General features: G+C 42.4%; 1 protein-coding gene across 2 annotated transcripts in view; it reads right to left on the bottom strand.

Moving 5' to 3' along the window:
• ADAMTS19 (ADAM metallopeptidase with thrombospondin type 1 motif 19) overlaps nucleotides 1–21,693 on the bottom strand; it is a 126,960-nt gene that overhangs the window by 16,787 nt on the left and 88,480 nt on the right. For both annotated transcript variants that reach the window (XM_053407709.1, XM_053407710.1), the window contains exons 15-21: nucleotides 20,483–20,603; nucleotides 15,449–15,529; nucleotides 7,148–7,305; nucleotides 4,731–4,884; nucleotides 3,431–3,566; nucleotides 2,051–2,255; nucleotides 849–1,001 (exon numbers count right to left, since the gene is read on the bottom strand). In XM_053407709.1, the coding sequence (XP_053263684.1) occupies nucleotides 849–1,001; nucleotides 2,051–2,255; nucleotides 3,431–3,566; nucleotides 4,731–4,884; nucleotides 7,148–7,305; nucleotides 15,449–15,529; nucleotides 20,483–20,603 (1,008 nt within the window). The remainder of the gene's footprint in view (nucleotides 1–848; nucleotides 1,002–2,050; nucleotides 2,256–3,430; nucleotides 3,567–4,730; nucleotides 4,885–7,147; nucleotides 7,306–15,448; nucleotides 15,530–20,482; nucleotides 20,604–21,693) is intronic.

Raw genomic sequence — 21,693 nt, 5'->3', positions numbered from 1 at the left:
TCAAAGCTGAACTCAGCCTCTGCCGAGAAAGTTAAAATGCATACTGCTTTGATAGAAACCTTTGAAAATCTCAACTGCGAAATACACAATTCAGCTGAATATCCACACAGCTCTGCTCAGTTCCCTTACAGCTGCGCGAGATACTTGCTTTAATCAAGTTCACAAATGACAGCAGTGTAACTGCAAAGGTGACTATAAAACACTCCTGGTTAAAAACCTGCAAATGACACACACACACACACCCAATTTAAATTGTTATGTGATCTGCAAGGAGATTTCACTACGGTTGCCAGATTTCAAAAAGTGAAAATCTGGATTTCGCCGGACATTTTAGCCGTATCCACCCAGACACTGCAGTATTCCGGCTATGTTTGGGAAATTCCTAATTTCACTCACTTTCAAAAGGGCAAATCTTTACATATAAAAGAGCAGTGAAGCAAATAAAGATTCTAGAAAAGAGCATATAGAAAATGACATGCGATGCAAACTGGCATTCTTTAAATAACAGGTTTCTATTTCTTACAGTGCTGCAGATGAGCTTGGAAGTCCGTCAGGAAGACTTAGTGAATTTCGGGATCTGACTCTAGACTATAAGGTCACAGTTAAAACACTGCCAGAGGGAGAGGGGATTTGGGAGCGGGGGCTGGGCAAGATGGGAACTGGAGTTTGACAATATCTGAAAGGCCACAGGTTTGCCACTCCCGATCTATTATCTGCCTTGTGACAACTTTACCACATTGTTCTGTTCAGTCTGCACTGGTCTTGTCTTTCATTGGAGAAGTACTGTAGCATATTTGACAATGGCTAGTAAATATAACATCGTAGCGCTAGTACAAAGCCTGTTGTACCTTAGACCAGTCTCCCATTCTCCAGACGTAGCATTTGGAATAGTCTTCACAGTCTTCTGCTTCTCTAGGCCTTGTAGACAAAACACACTTCTTCCGAGGATTGGTGCACCTTACGGTCCGATGGCGTACTCCTTTTCCACATTTTACAGAGCACTGTAGAAAGGTGTTTAAAATGATGCACACACAAAATACACATCATGGCATTCTGCACAGAGATCTATAAAAAGGTAAAGGACCCCTGACAGTTAAGTCCAGTCACGAACGACTCTGGGGTTGCGGTGCTCATCTCGCTTTACTGGCCAAGGGAGCCGGCGTTTGTCTGCAGACAGTTTTTCTGGGTCATGTGGCCAGCATGACAAAGCCACTTCTGGCGAAACCAGAGCAGCACACGGAAACACAGTTTATCTTCCCGCTGGAGTGGTACCTATTTATCTCCTTGCACTTTGATGTGCTTTCGAACTGCTAGGTTGGCAGGAGCTGGGACCGAGCAACGAGAGCTCACCCTGTCGCGGGGATTCGAACCGCCGACCTTCCAATCGGCAAGCCCAAGGCTCTGTGGTTTACACCACAGCGCCACCCGCGTCCCTACAGAGATCTATAGCTCTCTCTCTCTTTTGCTTAATAAATGCAGTCATTAAAATGAAATTGAATGGGCAAAGTGCAGATACAAGAAAACATTGTGGAAGGATTCAGACAATAAATGCAGTTAATATGCAATGTTCCTATTTGCTCCCTGAGCTCAACTTTACAGTGCCAAGGTTTGGAAGGGGGATATGGGGCTAGCTAGCCTCATCTATTTAGGGGACCAGTTTGCTTGAAAATGGACACTGTTGATGTGGTATATCTGTTCTTTGCTGTAACTGGTACAGCCAGGACACTTTTTCAGCCAGAACTTGCCAGAACTCAGTTCCAGCACCTTTCAAGTGGGAGCCATTGCCATTTTAAGAGAACAAGGGAGGCATTCCAGCACCTCTTTTTGTACAAAAACAGCACTGGGCACAGCACGCACTATGTGAGAGAAATATACATTCATAACTGGCCCAAATTAGACATAAGGAGTTAATTCGTTCTCAGACTTGCATATGCAAAATTCTGCAGCATTCAGCGATAAATCACAAACTCAACTTTTGTGTTCTCCCCGAATGTAGGCAATACAAATGAACAGAAAATAAATGCATAGAAAAACAATGCATATACCCCACCTCGGACCATACGCCAGCCTCCCACACTGTCATGCAGTCCTGGCCTTCACAGCGCTGCGCCGAAGGGGGTTTGGGGCCAAGACAGTCTCTCTCACGGGCTCTGATCAAAGTCCCGTTTCGAAGCTGCTGAGTGCAGGCGACTTGTCTGTTCTGCGTCCCCTTCCCACATGTCCTTGAGCATGGAGTCCATTCTGTCATCATCCATCTGTAAATGCAGGTCAAAGCACGATTACTCCTCGAAATATTTTCTAGTGAGGTTTAAGACACATTTTAAATTGACCTCTGTGATAAATGCAACACAAGTGCTTTTTGAGGGTCATCGGCCCTCAATTTTGAGGCAACGGCGTCTTAACTTTCAAATTACAGCCTTCTTTCTGCTATTGCATGCTTTTATCCAGTGCTGTTTACAGCAGCTAAGAACCAAAAGGTTGATTCGAGAATACTCTTCTGCAAACAAAGGGCTCCTTTGGAGCAAGACACAGGTCAAGCAGAGGCTCTGACTGGATGCAGGGGGTGGGAGACAATCTTTGCAGATTCTTCCTCTTCCTTGCAACTCATTGCATCCCTTGAAAAACTGCTCTGAAAGGGCTGGGAACTCTCTGGAAGAGCACAGTTGGTGGCATTGAGAGCACACAGAGAGGAGGTACAAACTCAGCAACCTGCACAAACAAACACACACACACATGCACTCAGCAGCATTTTTTGCCTGCTGGGCAGCACTGGGGAGCAAAACAAAGCCTCTTTTTACCTTTGCAAAAGGAACCCTCCTCCCTCTGGTCAGTGGCAGAGCTACCTGCCCCAGCTCCTGGAGTGACGCAGGACAGGGCTAGCCAGCCCGTGGGGACAGGACTAGTCGCCTGCACGGCAAGTGTCCCTAGCCACCTGTCGCCCGCACAACGAGCATCAGCGGGGCACAACTAGCTGCCCACGGGGAGCGTCTGGGGGGCACCACTAGTCGCCCACAGTGATAGCGTCACTAGCGGCCTGCTGCCTGCATGGCGAGCATCTGGCGATGTCACCCCCCCTCACACATGACACCCAGGGTGACCGCACACCCCGCACCTGCCTTCCTCTGCCAGTTCCTCTGGTTTGATGCCATTGTTGAAGGTCTTGGAGTGCAAACAGGAAGAAGAAATCAGAAATCATTGCCCGGGAAGGGGGGCTTCAAGACCCACACGAAATTGCTTGCTAGGCTGGATGTGCTGGTGATGAGCCAGGCATTAGAGCCCAAGGAGAGGACAGCTCAGATATCTTTTGAATTATTGCAGATGCCTTGGGGCATTCTTTCATTTCAGCTGGGACACCCACCGGATGAGAAACGGGCGCTTTCTGAGCATAAGCATCAACTAAAACACTCATTAAATAATGACTCACTATCACCTTGTCTGGCATGGCTGCTCATTGCACCTTCGGAGCTGAGGCTCAGGTTTCGTTAAGTATTTGCATTTCTTGCTGTCCACAAAACTGATATTCTTATTCATGATCTTTGTGCAGGATACTGTTGTCTTTCTTTCTCCTGGTAAGACACAAAAGGGACGTTTTTGGAACTGAAGGAAAGCTTTGCGCAGGGAGAGGTGGGTGGGCTCTGTGCAGCCCCCTGGCCTGCCCAACCCTTGAAGCAGGTTGGTGTGTGGCTGAGTTAGGAGCAGGTCCAAGTTGGAAGAAGGAAGTGGCGAGGGAAAGGATTGTAATTTTCTTTCAAGATCAAATCAATATTATTTTGATGTTGAGGGCCCCCGAAAAGGCATGGGGCCTATTTGGTAATCTGGCACTGACTCAGATTTTGCAAGTAAGGGTCCCTCTAGTAAGTCTCTAAGAAGAAGAGGTGACATGGGGTTCTGAAGATTCTTGTTACCTTAGGGCAGGACAAACTCTGACACTTTTATTTTTAAAATGGTCTCTCAGGCAGCTACTTTGATTAAAAACGCTGGCCAAACAACCACTTCCTGCACTTCTTCTTTTGAACAGCAGGTTCTCTTGTCATATCAGAAATTGCTTTTGGCCACCCCTTCAGTTTCAAAACTGCATCTGACATGCAGCATGAGACAGTGTCCTCTGAGAAACACAACCCAAAAGACCTGTTGGGCACAGGGAACGAGGTGTGTGTTATCACAATGAATGACATGGATAGCACTCTAAGCCAAACCTTGACTTTAGCTGCTGTCCCATGCTGAAATGCCTAAAATGCCTTGGGAAGAACAAAATAGCTGCAATCTCTCTTCAGAAAGCATGGGTTAATCCATGGTTTGGGCATAGTGTTCCATTAAGGGGGGCAACCTATACATTTACCTGTACACATGAAAAACATTCTGTGTCCTAGAAATGAGTGTCAAATGCTTATTCACGAAGTTCCATGCATGTTTTAGAGACGATGGATTTCAACTAGAATTTTAGGTCAAGAACTAGCAGTTTTGTGAAGTTTAAAAAACACCCTCCAAAAATATATTTCCAAGTAAACAAATCAGCCTGTATCATCTAACAGTTTTTTAAAAAAGAAAGAAAGAAACAAAGAAAGAAAGAAAGAGAAATGAATAAGATAAGCAAAATATTTTGAACTTTCCAGGACATGATATTGTCTGAATGGCAATAATGGCAGCCCTACCGCATCAGCACCAACACCATACCTTCACACAACCCACTGAATGTTTTGCTCCTACCACAGATTTTAGAGAATTATTACCTCCTCCGCATACGGCATCGCAGTCCTCCCAACCTGAGTGTGTCCACATAAAAAGAGGCTCAGACCCTTTGGAGCTCTGATTCTCAGGCAGAGGGTCCAAAGGAATGGTGTATTCATAGTGTAGCCCATAATTCTGATCTTGAAAGAGCAGAACCTGCAATATACAGAATAAAAAATTGGGGTGTCTCGATATCACATTGGAGAACGGTGATATTTCTACATTTGAGGGGAAAGAGGTAAAGCTCTGTGGCAGAGCAAATCCTTTGCACGCATCTTTTCCACGTTCAATCCCCCATCACGGTCAGCTTAAGAGATCCTTCTCCTGATGCTCTTGAGAGTGATTGGCAGCGACAACCAACAGTACTGGGATAGACAGATCCATGGTCTGAATCAGTACAAGGTGGCTTCGTTTGTTAATATGAAGAAATGCAGCACTGGCTTGCATCTGACATTCACAGAAGTCATTTGAGGCAACTCTCATAGGGAAAATCAGAGGGTTTATACATGCAGTACTAAATTTTGCCTGTGGATGCAGGCAACCTCTGAAAAGGGCTATTCTTACAGAACATTTCATGTAAGTAATAGTTATCAGCCTGATTCAAAGTGTTGGTGCTGATCTTTAAAGCCCTAAATGGCCTCAGTCCAGTATACCTGAAGGAGCTTCTACACCCCCAATGTTCAGCCCAGACACTGAGGTCCAGCTCCGAGGGCCTTCTGGCGGTTCCCTCACTGCGGGAAGTGAGGTTACAGGGAACCAGACAGAGGGCCTTCTCGGTAATGGTGTCCGCCCTGTGGAACACCCTCCTATATCAGATGTCAAGGAAACAAACACCTGACTTTTAGAAAACATCTGAAGGCAGCCCTGTTTAGGGAAGCTTTTAATGTTTAATAGATTATTGTATTTTAATATTTTGTTGGTAGCCGCCCAGAGTGGCTGGGGAAACCCAGCCAGATGGGCGGGATATTAATCATCATCATCATCATTATCACTGTAACAGGAGGCAGTGACTAAGATCAAGGGATATTTCCCTTTAATAATTTCCATGGTCATCAACAGAATTTTCTGGGAGAAGACAGAGCTTTATCTGCATATACTCACCATCCATTGTTAAAACCAACAACTCAAAAGCAAAGTATGCATTGCAAAAAGTGGGCAATATCGAGCTAAGCCATACTAAAGAGTAGACTTACTGAAATCAAGAGACATACGTCCACTGATTTCAATGTGTCTACTCTGAGTATGACTAACACTGGAGATCACCCAGCATTAAGATGTCAGGAGAAGTTTAGTCATAGTGATTCTATCTGCAATAGTCATTTTAAAACTGCAATAATATAGCGTAAGTGTATTGTGCTAACTCCTGCCCCAAGGACTTAAAACTTCAAGTAAGCTTCTATTTTTAGAAATACATTTTTCATCATAAATTTGAATCACAGAATAATTTCGCTTCATGACTACACACTCTTTCTAGACCCAAATACTGGTCAATACTGTGTTGTTACAAGGAAAGCTACTTCCAGTTTAGCCAGTGATTATCACCATAACGAAAACTTCACTTTTCATTTTCTCAACCCCCTTTGCCTTGTTGCCACCCTATTCCAAGATTATAGGCACAAACATCGGGGGGGGGAGGACCTCACTTTCACTGAAAGGGAGAATAATTACTTGCAAAGATCAGCTCCCTCCAGCAAAATTTAAGGAAGAATTATTCAAGAGGAAATAGTTCTTTGCAAATGTGTTCTGCAAATTCTTTGACCACAACTAGATAGAAACAGCTTTTATCCACTGCCAGGGTTTGAGCATATCTGCAGTTGTGAAGGAAACGTTTTATAATCCATAATGTGTCCCTAAACGATCCAGCTGCTTTGTGCTAGCAATTTTGAATTGATATCAGCTTGTTTATTCTTCAGTTAATGGTCCAGGTTATGTAGAAATCCCCACACTGACTATAGATACATATGTCTTTGACAAATCTCTCCATTTGAAGAGATTATTGCCATACTTCGCTGCAAAAAATGGTGAGTGTTTGCCTGCCGGGGTGGAAGGGAATTTTGTTTGGTCTTCATTTTTAAGTAAACCAGCCTAATCTACATAATTATTCCCTGAATTTAACATTTCTCTGAATTTTGTGGTACTGTTCTCAGCTCAAAAATGTACTAAAATGTGTAAAAAATGAACACTTTAGCATTAAATTCATTAAGAAATGCATACACTGGGATACAACTGTCAAATACAAATTTTCATACAGATTTTAAAATCATCATCACCATTGCCGATTAACTCAGAAACGGGGTGGAACAGACTAACCAATGAATACAAGTGAAATCCATATGGACCAGAAATAGACTTATCCATCAATCCCTAGTATATTAGGATTTACTATAGCATAAAATAGTTTTTAAATGGTCATCCATACCAATAAATGCAAAGGTGATGTGGTTGGACCTTTGGCCGAGATTTTTTCCCACAGACCTCTCCTAACGTAATGAACAGTGGTACCAGCAATGTTGAATGTTCCAGAATGTTCTATCTTCCAGTCACTATTAATAGACTGTTTGCCGGCATCTCGAAGAGCTGTAGATAACATTGGGAAACAGTATAGAAGAAAATGGTTCATTTTCCAGTTGTTCTATGAGAATATTTTTTTTCCTATGCTGGTTCAGTTACAAAGCTATTTATGAATAATAAGCATAATAAAGAAATCTCAGCAAGAAAACATTTTATTTGTTTCCCAGTTGGGATAAATGATAAAAGCCATATATTTAGATTTGTCTAAATTCTTTCCATATTTAGGACAGGGTTCAATAAAATAGTGAGTGGTTGAGATAAAGGGCTGCAGGATTTAGTTCATAATCATGCAATATGAATAGTACAAACTATACATTGTAGATTCATTTTTTGTGTTACATGAATGTACTAGAACATGGTATTTTAAAATTAATTACAACAGCAGCAGCTAAGAAGATGCAATAGAATCTCATTACTGCACTCTGTGAACTTCCTGTGCCAACGTAGCTGGATCTTAAAATGTGCTTTGAACACAAGCTATTGAGCAATAGAGCTTTGAAATTACTAACTTAAAAAAGATGTGGTGATAACAAGTAGCTTAGATGGCTTTGGGGGAGAAAACTTAAGAAGCATAAGGTTGGCTTATTTGTTCCAATCTATGATAAAACTCAGGGTTGTATTCTACTAAGCCATTAACATTAATGGACCCAAATTAGTCATGCCCATTAATTTCAGTGGGTCTACTTTGAGTAGTAGTTAGTTGGCTACAACCCACAGTTTCCTGCATTCACCTCATCCTGTGCCTCATTATCTTCTTACCACGATCAGGTCACAGAACTCCAACAGAAGCTACAATTAATACATCTCTCCATCAGGGGAAAGAGCTTTTTAGGCTAAACCAATCACAAACTTATTCTGTGCTGTGAGGCCTTTGCAAGCCCAGAGCTCCCAGATCTTCTTTCAATAGCCTGCCCCAAAGTATGCCCCACAGAAGAGCTCACGGTTATCTCTACAGCTGTGGTGGTCAACTGAGCCATCAGGCTGGGAAAATGGTGGAGCATGAAAGGGTCAATGGTGGTAGTGGTTGAACAGATCACACTGGATGACAGGTGGGGTGGACATAACGGCAGTAGTCCTTGTTCTCCTCTCAAGTCAGTTGTTTTCTGTCTTCCACAAGTAACATAATTTCCCTTCAATGCAACTCTCATAAGTTATAATAACTTTATCAAGCTGTCTTGATATCACAGCCACATGAAATTCCCTGGCTCGCAGTTCCAAGCCTGCCTCCCTTGGCTGTCCAATTCCTTCCTTGCTCTTTAGATTTTCCTTTTGTAAACTCTCTGACTTCTTTGTCTTTCCCCCTCAAGCTCTTTCCATTCCACTGACTCATCCATCAGTTTTCTGATTCTTAGTCCATGGCCTGCTCTGCTCATTTTGGCCAAGCACGGTGGCCCTTTGCTTCCCTAGCTCCTTGGACTTCAGCCTGCCCCACAAAGCTACTCCTGTCCCAAGGACATGTGTGAGGTATCAGTCCCAGGCAAACTGACAACTTTTTCTTCCTTCCCAGACGTTGAGCTGGAAACTGTCTGGAAACTTGGTTCCCTGAGCTGTTGGAATGTTTGTGAACACCGTATACCAGCTCTGTCAAGTGGTGTTAGAAGGTTCACTTTCATAAATCCAACATTATATAGATTAGATAAATTCACAGTACGTGATTAATTCTTATTACTTTTCTATATTTTACTCTTTGTATTTGTCACAAGTCACCTTGAGATCTTTGTGGTATAAAGTGGCTGATAAAGAACAAAAATTGAATTTCTGGTAGCTTATCAACTAATTGCCAACAATTCAACATATCCTTCCCCAACTTCATCAGTATGATCACCATTTGGATGTCAAACTAACAAAAACTATCAAGCAACAGGGGAGAAAGTTAACAATTAAATGCCTAGCAGTGGAAGTTACAGAAAGGTAGCCGTGTTGGTCTGCCATAGTCAAAACAAAAAATTTTTTTCCTTCCAGTAGCACCTTAAAGAGCAACTAAGTTAGTTCTTGGTATGAGCTTTCGTGTGCATGCACACTTCTTCAGATACCAAGAAGTGCATGCACACTTCTTCAGATACTTCAGATACTAGGAGTGCATGCACACTTCTTCAGATACTTCAGATACTAGAATATACTTCAGATACTTCAGATACTAGAAGTGCATGCGCACTTCTTCAGATACTTGGTATCTGAAGAAGTGTGCATGCACACGAAAGCTCATACCAAGAACTAACTTAGTTGGTCTTTAAGGTGCTACTGGAAGGAAAAAAATTTTTTGTTTTGACTAGCAGTGGAAGAAATTCTTGGTCCAGCGCTGAAAGAATAACAATGTTGGCCCCGGGCAAACCTCCTTGGGGAGAAATTCTATAGAAAGGGGTTACTACTGAAAAGGTCCTCTCCAGGAGGGCTTCCAGTGATGATCTAACAGGCAAGGCAGGTTCAAATGTAAAGTACAGGGGTCCCAAGCTATGTAAATATTTACAGAGCAAAACCAGCCCTTTGAATTGCACCTGGAAATGTATCAGAAGCAGCACACCCAGGCCAGAATAAGTGTTATATATTTGGATTACAGGATCCTTGTTATGAGTCTGGTTGATGAATTTTGCACTAGCTTTAATTTCCGGACAGTCTTCAAGAGCAGCCCCATGGGCAATGAACTGCAGTAATCTAACCTGAGTATTATTGGAGCATAGGAACAAAGCTGGTAGGTGCTCTGTGCCACAGAGGTCATGTTTGCATCAGAGTAATGTACCCAGAAGCAAAGGACAAGCAACAGGAAGTGATTATTATGAGATTGGGGATAGTTGTGCTCTGATGTTAGCCTCCCAGAGACAGGTGGATAGCTGCTGTCAGAAACAAAATCCTACACTTGGTGGAAGTTGTTCTGTCCCACTAGATATGTTGAAGAAAAAACTAGAACTATTAAACTTGTTCCATGGCCATTTCCACACAAATATCTTGGATAAATAGCAATTATCCCAATTAACATGGTCTGTTTTCCATCACCTTTGTGCTCAAAGCAGTACATCCAGCCTTCCGGCCATCAACATGATGAGCTTGATAAATAACCTGCAGGATTTGAAAGCTCACAAAGCTCTTAAGAACCTTTTTGATCATGGCACTCATTTGTATCTAAGTTGGTGTGGTTAGTACGTGTACAAATACCTCATCTATTCTTGCGAAGTGCTAAATGTTACCACTTACATTTCTAGACATTTTTAACTGTGGCTTTTGCAAATAGACATTAATTTGATCTTTCCTGCCAGGAATAACTTTTTTTGGCCGACTCTTTCCTCTCCCAGGCCCAATCAATCCCCAAAAGCATTTAATGAGGTCAACTCAGATACACTTCAAGGAACTGAGGGATACGCAACTTTGTCATTGCTGATATATAATTCTTCAATTTCTCTCTCTCTCTCTCTGTAATGTGAATCTTGAATGCCTCAGGCCCCTTAATCAGATATGTGAAGTTTGACTTGATGGCTTGATGTCATCCTCTGGACAAGACTGCCCTAAACATTCTTTCTCACTGAAATTCCATGCTTGGCATTCGTGATGTGAAAGTGTCTTAACTGCTCAGTCCTTGCCCAAATCTCTTCATAAAGTTGTATGTTAACGTGAGTCATTCCTGGCAATCAACTGCCGTCCTATCCATATTTGTACTGTTTTGTTATGTTTCTATGGGAAACAATGGCAATAGCACCATCAACTGGCGGCAATACAACTACATTATCCAACAATCACGCATGCCACTAAGGCACAGTACAATGAATCCAAATAGCACAAAATTCCTAAAACATCCTTGCAGCATCCAGTAATGTTACAGTTCTAAGAGGTTTCTTTTTCTGATGTAATATCTCGACATTTTAAAGTCTTCTAACTAACCACTGAATAAAAGTAGATTCTTCTCCACCCAATGGACAGACATCTTTGGTACAGGAGTACAGCAGCATGGTTGTTTCACGGCCATCTTGTTTCTGAACAATTACCAAATGAAGCCCCAAAGCACAAAAAGCTGATATTTTAGGAAGTGTAGCTAGCCTATCAGATACAGGACAGTTGCACCTTATGTGGGTATTTAGCTCCAAGGATTCCGTATATACACAAAAATCACATAGACCCAAACCCTTGACTTACCGTATTTTTTGCTCTATAAGATGCACCAGAAGGAAAATATTCTGAAGAAAAAAAATATTCTGAATCTCAGAAGCCAGAACAGCAAGAGGGATCGCTACGCAGTGAAAGCAGCAATCCCTCTTGCTGTTCTGGCTTCTGGGATAGCTGCGCAGCCTGCATTCGCTCCATAAGATGCACACACATTTCCCCTTACTTTTTAGGAGGGGAAAAGTGAGTCTTATAGAGCAAAAAATATGGTATACAGTGCCAAGTTCATTCCCTCACAGCAGACAAGCCAATACTATCTTGACATAAACAGTGTCCACATTCAAAGCCTTCACAATTTGTACAGGTGGGTCATATATGCAAATAGCTTCATTTCAGGGAAATGGGCAATGCAACTCAAAATCTTCCCGTGCCTTTCAGTTTGTAAATTGCATAACGAGGCCTGCTATAAGTATGCTCTGGTTTTGAAGGAGAAAAAGGGCATGTGCATTACATCCAAAAAGCTGTAAAGGGGACACCTCAGTTTTAAAACGGTCAAAGCAAATTCTTTTCAACTCCAGGGGAGAATATTTTTTTGGATGTGATCAAACCAAAGCAATCTACACACAGTTATGTGAAAGGTAAAATTCTAGCTGGTCTTGCATTCCGTACTGGGACACTGTCACCAAGTCTAGCTAAGTTTGTTATTGGTATGAGCTTTTGTGTGCATGCACACTTCTTCAGATACCTGCATGCACATGAAAGCTCATACCAATAACAAACTTAGTTGGTCTCTAAGGTGCTACTGGAAGGATTTTTTAAATTTTGTTTTGACTACGGCAGACCAACACGGCTACCTACTTGTAACTAGAACCAAGTCTAGTGTCATCTCTTTGTACCTGCTTAGCTGATCTTATCCTGGAAGCCATCATCGTGAAATTCAGCTGCATCAAGGCAAGCTCCCCCTACCTTGTGATCTTGAGATGTTTTGGACTTCAGTTTCCATCATTCCTGATTGCTGGCCATGGTTGTTGGGAGTTGCAGTCCAAAATATCTCAAAGGCCTCAAGCTTAGGAAGCTTGTTTAAAAACCTACCAACCTTTTCTAAGGTACTACCTTGTGGAGTGAAAATAAATAGAGACTTATGAGTTCAGAGTCACTGGCTGTGTGGACTAACTGCCTCTCAGTGGCGTCAGAGCCACTTGCCATTGGTGTGCGTCTCATACGTGGGCCAACTGCAAAAAAACTTTTTGTTTAGTAAGTCTCTACTAGTAAGTAGCAAAAGTACACAATTACAAAATAAAACCTATCAGTAAAAACAGCTACACATAAAGACTAGGTAAAAATTACAGCATGAAAGCATCAGCTAACTAAAATGCTGAAAACAGGTGAAAAATACATCTAAACAGGGGTTTTCTGTGCTGCTAGACTAGCAGAGGGATGACTAAATCTGCTCTGCCTGAGGAAGCTGTTGCAAAGCTTAGGAGCAGTCACCAAGAAGGCCCTGTTTTGTGTCCCTGCCAGATAGGTCTCACTGCTGAGCTATGGTCCTTCCCTATAAACAGGGTTACCAAACTGTTTTGTCAAAGTGGTTATTTTACTGACTTGGGGGTGGGGCTGAAATTTAGCCCATATAAGAGCCCTGGAGATTTTTTCTACGGCCCTCAATGCTTCTCCCCACAGAAATATTTTGGCAGTGGCAGCAGAATTTTAATGTTTATAAAATGGGTCTGTTGCACATTGTACCACTGTCCCTGGTCAAATTACTGCAGAGCAACTGTTCCAAATGTTATTGTGCTCCCAAAGGTACTGAAAAGTTGCTCATGGCAAGCACTGCTGCAGCGCTCTCTGCTCCGGACAAGCCATTGTCTATATCTTTCTGCTGCTTCGCTGCGCAACAATCCATTCTCTGAAGTTACAGATGCAACCACAGCTGGGAGAAGCAGAAAAGCAGCAGCCAAAGCAAGTGCCCCTCATTTATGGGGGTAATCTTGCTATTAATTTTAGAGGAATTAATTTGGAGGCAATTTGGAGACATTAATTCACCTGCATTCTGTGCAGCGGATGATCGGAACTGGCTTGCAGAAGGAAAAGTATGAAAGAATTGGTGTTGCATTTTTCAGGGACATCCTTTTGCCTTATACTCAGGTTCCTGGACAAGTTCTTATCAATAGTTTTAACTGGACAGAGTGAGGGGTTCCATCCCTATAAAGCACACCCAGTCCAGAAAATTCTGTTGGCTGGCTAGTAGAGGAGCTCTCTTGAAAATCTTCAAACCTCAGGTTTATGTCACAATCTGATCTCCACTAATTTGGGGCTTTATGAACCAGCATTTTCAATTAAGCCCAGTTGGCAGCCAGCACTTCTCTTGTAACAGAGAAGTCACATATTCTTCATAACTACTGCAGGTCAACAGTCTGGCTGCGGCGTTCTGGACCAGATCAAGTTTCAGAACACTTTTCAAGGCAGTCTCACAGACAGCACATAAGAGTAATCCATTCAAGATGTAACTGAGGTATATGTCATTATGACCAGATCTGACATTCCAAGGAATGGATGCAGTTTATTTTATTTACAGCATTTCTGGGTCACCAAATAACCAAGGATTTTGAGGCGTTTTGTACAAGTTAAAAACAAGTTGTTAATGCAGCAACCTCAGGTATGTGAAAATGCTCTTGACCACTATTCCTACCTGGGCTTTTCAAGCTTGAAAAGAGGTCCAGGGTCACACCCAAAGTGGATTTCCAAATCCTTAGAAATCCAGCCTCAAATTAGCATCAGTTCCTCTCTCTCTGTGTGTGTGTGTGTGTGTGTGTGTGTGTGTGTGAGAGAGAGAGAGAGAGAGAGAGAGAGAGAGAGCGAGCGTGCAAAATGGGCTAAATACAGGACTACGCTCATTCAAATTTTTTATGTTAAAGAGAATATAATGTGCGCCCGCTTTTAATAATTCTAACTACCACAGAAAGTATCATTTTAATCCCGGTTATTAGACTTGCAAATTGATTCCGTGCATACTTATTTGCAAGAAAGCTCTGCTGGTTTCAAGGGGGCTTGTGCCTAAGTAATGATCCACAGATTTGTAGCTTTCGTGACTAAAAAAGGAGTAACTGCCTCGTATCACCTTTCAGTTTTCAGTCTACCGCTTTGGCAAATTTAGATTCCTCTAAATGGTTCCACAAGGCATAAGCAAATATCAATTGAGCATGACAACCCTTAATACTCCTAAATCTGGCTATTTTCCAAAATGTGCTTTCAGTTGCTGTCAGTTGTACCTATCGCGTTAGCACTTACAACCAAACCTGAAGCTTGGACTCTTGACTGGCAATTTTTTCTCTTCCAAAATAGAATTGATCCTTTGATAGATTGTAAGAGACAGCAGGCCCCACGGAGTCTTCATTGTTTCCACATTTTACAAAAGCAATTCAGAACCCTTTGTTTATGGGGGGGAGGGAAACCTATTGATTTTACACAGTTGTATGTTTTGATACTTGTATCAATTATTTTTTTTAAGATTATAGTTTTTTTAATCAATTATTACAATTGTCAAACAAACTGACAACAGCTTGCAAACAACGACAACAACTAAGTAAGCTTGAGAACCACCGTTTAGGATGTGCAATGGTAAAAAAAATGCTGTTTTTATCTTTCGTACCTTGGATTTAATTTTTAAACATTTCTGTCTTCTGAAAATCTTTTACCTGCACTTTGTTCATTTGGATTTAATTTCTTTGATTTTGGGTTTTCAGTAAAGAAAATGGACATGCGAGAGGGAAGGTCTAACTCCTTGTGGACCACAATATGTTATTGTTCTACAGTTCGCCGGGGGCTGACTGGGGCTAATAGGAGTCCAAAATCATCTGAAAGGCCACAGGTTCTCCATCCGGAAAGTAATTACTTGCCTAAAGCTATTTAGTGACCCCAGTGTGACATTTGAACTGGGGTGTATTCCACACTCACAGTTTCTGTTTTGAATCTACGAAGAATTTTTTTTTTTTTAAAGGAATAAAGTTTTCTATCTTTTTTGTCAAGTACGTATTACAATTACGGACAAAACACAACTCACCTAAGTAACTGTGAGCAGGTTTTTCTTCCACAACCTTGATTCTTCTTGCCCCTGCAGGTATCACCAATGCTTCCACATAACCTAATTACAAGATGAAATATTCCATGTGATGTTCGTAATCAACAAACACAAAAGATTTGTTTTAAAGAAATACAACAGTGTTCATGTCTGATTTCCTCTTCTTGTTTATGAAGTTTTAGAATCACATTTGCCTCTCATTCTGTCAGTGTCTCTAGACTGAACCTCTGGAACCTAAATATATTTTTTTTACTGTGTGCTTTGCACTGTTGTCTTCTTATTGAATCAGCCAATATTAATTTAATGAATCTCCCCTGAGTTGGGTAGTTCCCAGGTCAAGCAGAGAAGCTGAAGGGGTTGTCGCCCATGCTGACTCCATGGAGCCAAAAAACATAGGTGGGGGTGAAGACAGGGGGTAAGCGGGGAACCTTCACACTTCATGAAATATTTTCATGAATCTGCTTTTCTTTCTGGTCTGTGTCTGGAGCATCAATAACAGCCTGATCTGAAAAGATACCATAGGGACTGCAGGGCATTCAGCTCATATATTAGTCACAATGACAACAATCTGGTGGCCAGACATACAGTGGTACCTTGGTTCTCAAACTTAATCCGTTCTGGAAGTCCGTTCTAAAACCAAACCGTTCCAAAACCAAGGCACGCTTTCCCATAGAATGCGCATAGGCAAACTTGGCCCTCCAGATGTTTTGGGATAATTCCCCTCATCCCTGACCACTGGTCCTGGTAGCTAGGGATGATGGGACTTGTAGTCCCAAAACATCTGGACGGCCGAGTTTGCCTATGCCTGCCATAGGAAGTAATGCAAAATGGATTGATCCATTCCAGACTTTTCCAGACCCCTAAAACAGCAGTTTAACATGACTTGTACTCTCTGATGAGACCATTGATCCATAAAATGAAAGCAATAAACAATGTACTGCAGTCACTCAATCAATCAGTCAGTAACTGAACTGGGTTACACACAGTCACAAAAACAAAACAAAAGAGCAGCAAATACAAAATACAAATACAAATACAAAAAAGCAAAATAAATAGCAAAAACAGACAGACCTCAGCGTAACACTCAAAACGGAGTGTGGCACTCAAAAGGGAGCACGTTTGGCTTCCCAAAAAAGTTTGCAAACTGGAACACTTACCTGTTTGCACTGTTTGGGTTCCAAGTTGTTTGAGTGCCAAGGCGTTTGGGAACCATGGTACCACTGTACTTCCAAGTAGGTGGAAGTGCCTGAACAAGTTAATACTATTTGTTGACTTCTGCCTTCTGGACTAGCCAGAAGGCCATCTTGGCGGTTCCATTGTTAACAGGCAGGTTGTAAGCAATGCTGGACAATCCCTTCTCGCACAATGCAAAGTTCATGAATACAGTAAATAAAATGGCTGTCGCCTGGTTCAGCCCAGTGTGTGTTTTTGTCCTTTCTCTGACACTGCTCCACTCCAGCAAAACCCTACCTCTTAGCTCATGCCTGTCATATGGACTCGGATTATGGCGGCGTGAAACTTTAATAGCTTGTTTCCACAAAACTCCCAGAATGCTTGTATTTCCAGAGACCTCAGTAATTAAAATTCCCTAATGGCTTTCTCCACACTGCTTGTGAAATAATATTCTTTCAATGTATTATTCCCTTTCAACAATGTACATACACACTGCATAGTCAGAGGCCACCACAACCCACAAGTAAAACAAACAGCGACAACATAGCATCGTTGTTTGACATCTGTATCTTGTATCTCTCTCACCCACATTTGTTACTGTCTGCTGATAATATAGTGTACGTCTTATTACATTTCCCATTTCTACTAAATATTTTTACCCTAAACTGCACATAGTATGTGTGTGTATTTATGTAAGATTCAGTAACAAGTAAGAGGACAAGTTATGTCCTATGCCGGATATCATATTTTATTTCAATTACCGTATTTTTCGCACCATAGGACGCACCGGACAATAGGACGCACCTTGTTTTAGAGGGGGGAGAACAAGGGAAAAAAATTCTTCCGCTCTCTGCCCAGCGCCCCTTCAGCGAAGCGGCAGGAGGCGCTGCGCAGAGAGTGGGAGAATTTCCCCCCTCTTGTTTTCCCGCTCTAAAACAAGGTGCGTTTAAGGTGCGTTCAGGCGGCTACCTTGGAAGCCTGGAGAGCGAGAGGGGTTGGTGCGCACCGACCCCTCTCGCTCTCCAGGCTTCAGGTTCCTTTCGACCTGCTCTTTGGGGCTGGCGGGGGGAAGCCCACCACCAGCCCCAAAGAGCAGGTCAGGGAGCAGCGGAAAGGCGCAGCAGAGGGGCTGCTGCCATAGTCACGCGTCACTTCTCCAGCTGGGAGAGGGTCCCGGGCTATGGCTTCTTTAGCCCCGCGCACGCTCTCCTGGCTGGAGAGGTGACGCACGCCTATGGAGGCTCCTGCCATAGGCGCGCGTCACCTGGGAGACGGTCGCGGGGGGCTGCTTTAGCGGGGGGCTAAAGCAGCTCCCCGCGACCCTCTCCCAGGTGAAGAGGTAACTCGCGCCTATGGAGGCTCCTGCCATAGCCCCGCTTTACCTCTCCAGCCAGGAGAGGGTCGCAGGGCTATGGCGTCTTCGCTCCATAGGACGCACACACATTTCCCCTTCATTTTTGAAGGGGAAAAAGTGCGTCCTATAGAGCGAAAAATACGGTAAACCATGTTTCCTGAAACTATAAATGGGTAGCATCCAAGAGACTCACAGATGATGTTCTCACCAATCTCATCCACAAATTTCATAATCTGCAGTGAGACTCATTCATAGATTCTAATTCCCTTCAGGATCAGGCCACACACATCTAATGTGTCAATGAGATTACATAATACCCATGTGCCTTTAATATCAAGAACATAAGAATATAAGAAGATCCCTGCTGGATCAAACCAACATTCCTACATGAACAGTTATGTTTCAGAAATAAACTTCCAGTGTTTACTTTTCCCCACCGTGGGGGGCAAGGAAATGGGACTCCCAGATTTCCTTCCAGATTCATCAGAAATGACTTGGCAAATTCTGAATAACCCTATCCAAAATAAACAAACATAAGGCATGTGTGTTATATGTCTATACAGTGATCTACAGTTGAATGAACACAAGAGAGCAAGGCATTCCTTCAAACATTTCTTTGGGCAGAAACCACAGCAATGACACTGATTCAATGAAAACAAATAGTGCTTTATCATTAAGACCACAGATAAGCACTGTGGTTGCAAACGTCCATAGAGTTATGCACGCATAATTCTTGAAGAAATGAATGGGATTTGTAACCGTGTAACTAGGCATGGGATTGTAGTCAGTGTTTTTACAGCCTTTAAAGTTGTTTCCATTGAGAAATATGCACCCGGCAAGCTATTTCTGAAACTCAGGGAAGAGGGAGAGCTTCATAAAAACTGGCTACTGTGTTAAAACGGAGAGAAAAAGCCCGAGTGTTCATACACAATCCCTTTTGCATTTGTAAAGTCAGATTATGGCAAACATGCTTAAAATCTGGGGTCTACATTAGAAGGCATTTCTGTGGTTTACGTTGGTTATTAAAACAGGAAAACATTTTTCTTTCAACAAGTACTCAGCCATGTAACTGGAAAGATTTAAACAGATTTCCTTATGGGTATTTATTTTTGCCAGTGTTTTATTGGTCAGTTTAAAATCTCTATAAATATAATTTCAATATCCAATCTCTCCAACTTTCTGTCTTCTGACTTAGACCTTCAGGGTAATTGGTGATTTTGCCTCCTTTTTCCTAGATTATCTCCATCCTAGGACACAACCGCACCTGAAGACTCAAAGCATGTCTTTAATTTTATTTTCTGAACCCTTGATTGATTTGGTATAGATTGTGATGTTTACTGCTTTTGAAACGTCTTGGCTTCTAATTCAGTTTTTAAAAAATAATTCAGTTATAATTCAGTTTTTTAAAAATACTTGCTGACTTGCTGACTTACTCTGAATATTGAAATCTAACAATTTTGAAGACGCCTAAATTAAAGCCCCACTAATGGTTCCCCCCTCCTGTTTCAGAAATATATGCTTACAGCTGATGCTTGGGCTAGATATGGGAAATAGTGAAATAATTAAACTTATCACTTGCATTTTGCACAGAAAAGAGGAAAAATTCTTGATTTCTGGAAGAAGTGGACTAATTTTGTAAATAATTATGATAGGATATTTGATACACCCTATTTTTTCATGCTCTAGGTGACATTATGCAGGACTTCCAAGGGCCCAAGTGTTATTCTGCCAGCCAGTGGCGTAGCGTGGGTTGTCAGCACCCGGGGCAAGGCAAGTAATTTGCGCCCCCTAACCCGTGGATTTTAGCGCTGCGAGTGCGAGCGCGCCCCCCAGATGTTGCGCCCGGTGTGGCCGGCCCCCCTGCACCCCCCACGCTATGCCACCGCTGCCAGCAAACCTCCAACTACGCCAGCAGAATGTTACTTGTGCTGTATCCTGAGGCCCCCTCAGATGGCCTCACACTAAGCAAATGATTGCATCCCTAATGCAAAATTTAAAAATTCAAATTAAAAATCAGAATCTGGACGACTGTTTAGCTTCTCAGCTATTTCATTTGGGGGGGGGGGGGAAATCATGTTAAGTATAAATATTGAATTCAATATATATTGAATCTTTGGATATTTGCTCCCTTTTCTTTCCTTCATTTAATGTTTGAGCATTGGAGAACTGCTAATCCAGATAAATGTTTATGTTCAACTATGGTAAATAAACCCAGGTATCATGTATCAAAAAGTATGCAGTGGGGTTTACTAAATACTTGTTCCCATCTGTTCCTAATCACGCCCATCTCAGCAGTAATAAGTCTGAAACTGGGTATAAGGAAAGCGTTTTCTTGCCCTTATCTGCTTATCGTGAATGGAATGCTACCATTTAATCAACACAAAATATGCAAAGGTACTAATCAGTTTATCTAATGCAGAGTGCTCATTACATTTACAAATTTCTGTAAAAAAGCATTAAATTTGAAAGGTTGGGTTGTTGTTTTTTACCTGCTCCCCGAGTGTGATTAAAATCTCCTTTAACAACTCTGCATGATTTCCCATCTCCGTTGCAGACGCCACAGTGGTCTTCCCACGCCAAAGATCCCAGGATGCCATCACACCCAAACTTCTGGAGGCGAAAAGGAAGCATCACAACATTTTCAGGGAAGGCTTTGCTATGCCTCGCAATGTAGCTTGCAAGTATTAATATTACAATATAAGGAATTGACTCTGACGGCCAAAATAGACATGGAGTTAATGGTGTATCTGGTCTTACATGCTTGCCCATCCCCACTTTTTGTTAAAGAGCAGTTGAGAAGGACTGGGGTTGGGTGGAGGACTTCTTTGCTTTCTTCTTCTGGACTCCCTCCCCCCTGAATAAGTGCCCCAATCCATCTTGTATCCCTCTACAGCAGGGATGTCCAACAGGTTGATCGCGATCTACTGGTAGGTTCCCGTGAGGTTTTGGTAGATCGTGGGTCGATCTTTGGCTCCTTTTCCTCAGCATCATTGAAACTGACTCCTGCCTCCTTGCACCGGCCTCCATTTTGTTATCTGATCAGTGGAAGGGAAGACAGGGCTATCTCTCTGTGGCTGTTTTCATTCAAAGCGATATTATTGTGAGTGACTTTTCCCTTTTGACCCTTGCCTTTAACTCCCCCCCCAACAGAACTTCCCTCCTAAGAAAGTATTTGTATAAAAACCGGGCTTTCTTCCTCCCTAAAAAAAGCTCAAGAACTTCGACCTGAACCCCCCAAAAACAGGGGTAGATCATTGCCAGATTTTTATTCTGAAAGTAGATCACTGTCTCTCTGGAGTTGGCTATCCCTGCTCTACAGGATAGCACAGTTGGTAGAGCACGAGACTCTTAATCTCAGGCTCATGGGTTTGAGCCCCACACTGGGCAAAGGATTCTGGCATTACAGGGGGCTGGACTAGATGGCTCTTGTGGTCTCTTCCAGCTCTACAATTCTATGATTCTTTGATTCCTAAGCAAAGAAAGGCAACAGTCATGCCTGTCAGTCTTTGGTTGCACCCATAACTCTTCTTAAGTCAATGGGGAAGGGAAAGAGAGATTCACATAAAATAAAAAATAATCCTAAACAAGCGATTAAAGGAACTGAAAGCCCCCGATTGTTCAACAGTGAGAGATTAACACTGAAACCCTATACATTTTGCTCATAAGTAAGTTATGTTTTCAATGAAGCTTACTCCCAGGT

Source organism: Podarcis raffonei, chromosome 11 (genome assembly GCF_027172205.1).
Source record: "Podarcis raffonei isolate rPodRaf1 chromosome 11, rPodRaf1.pri, whole genome shotgun sequence".
NCBI lineage: Eukaryota > Metazoa > Chordata > Lepidosauria > Squamata > Lacertidae > Podarcis > Podarcis raffonei.
This window is presented reverse-complemented; position numbering and strand designations above follow the sequence as displayed.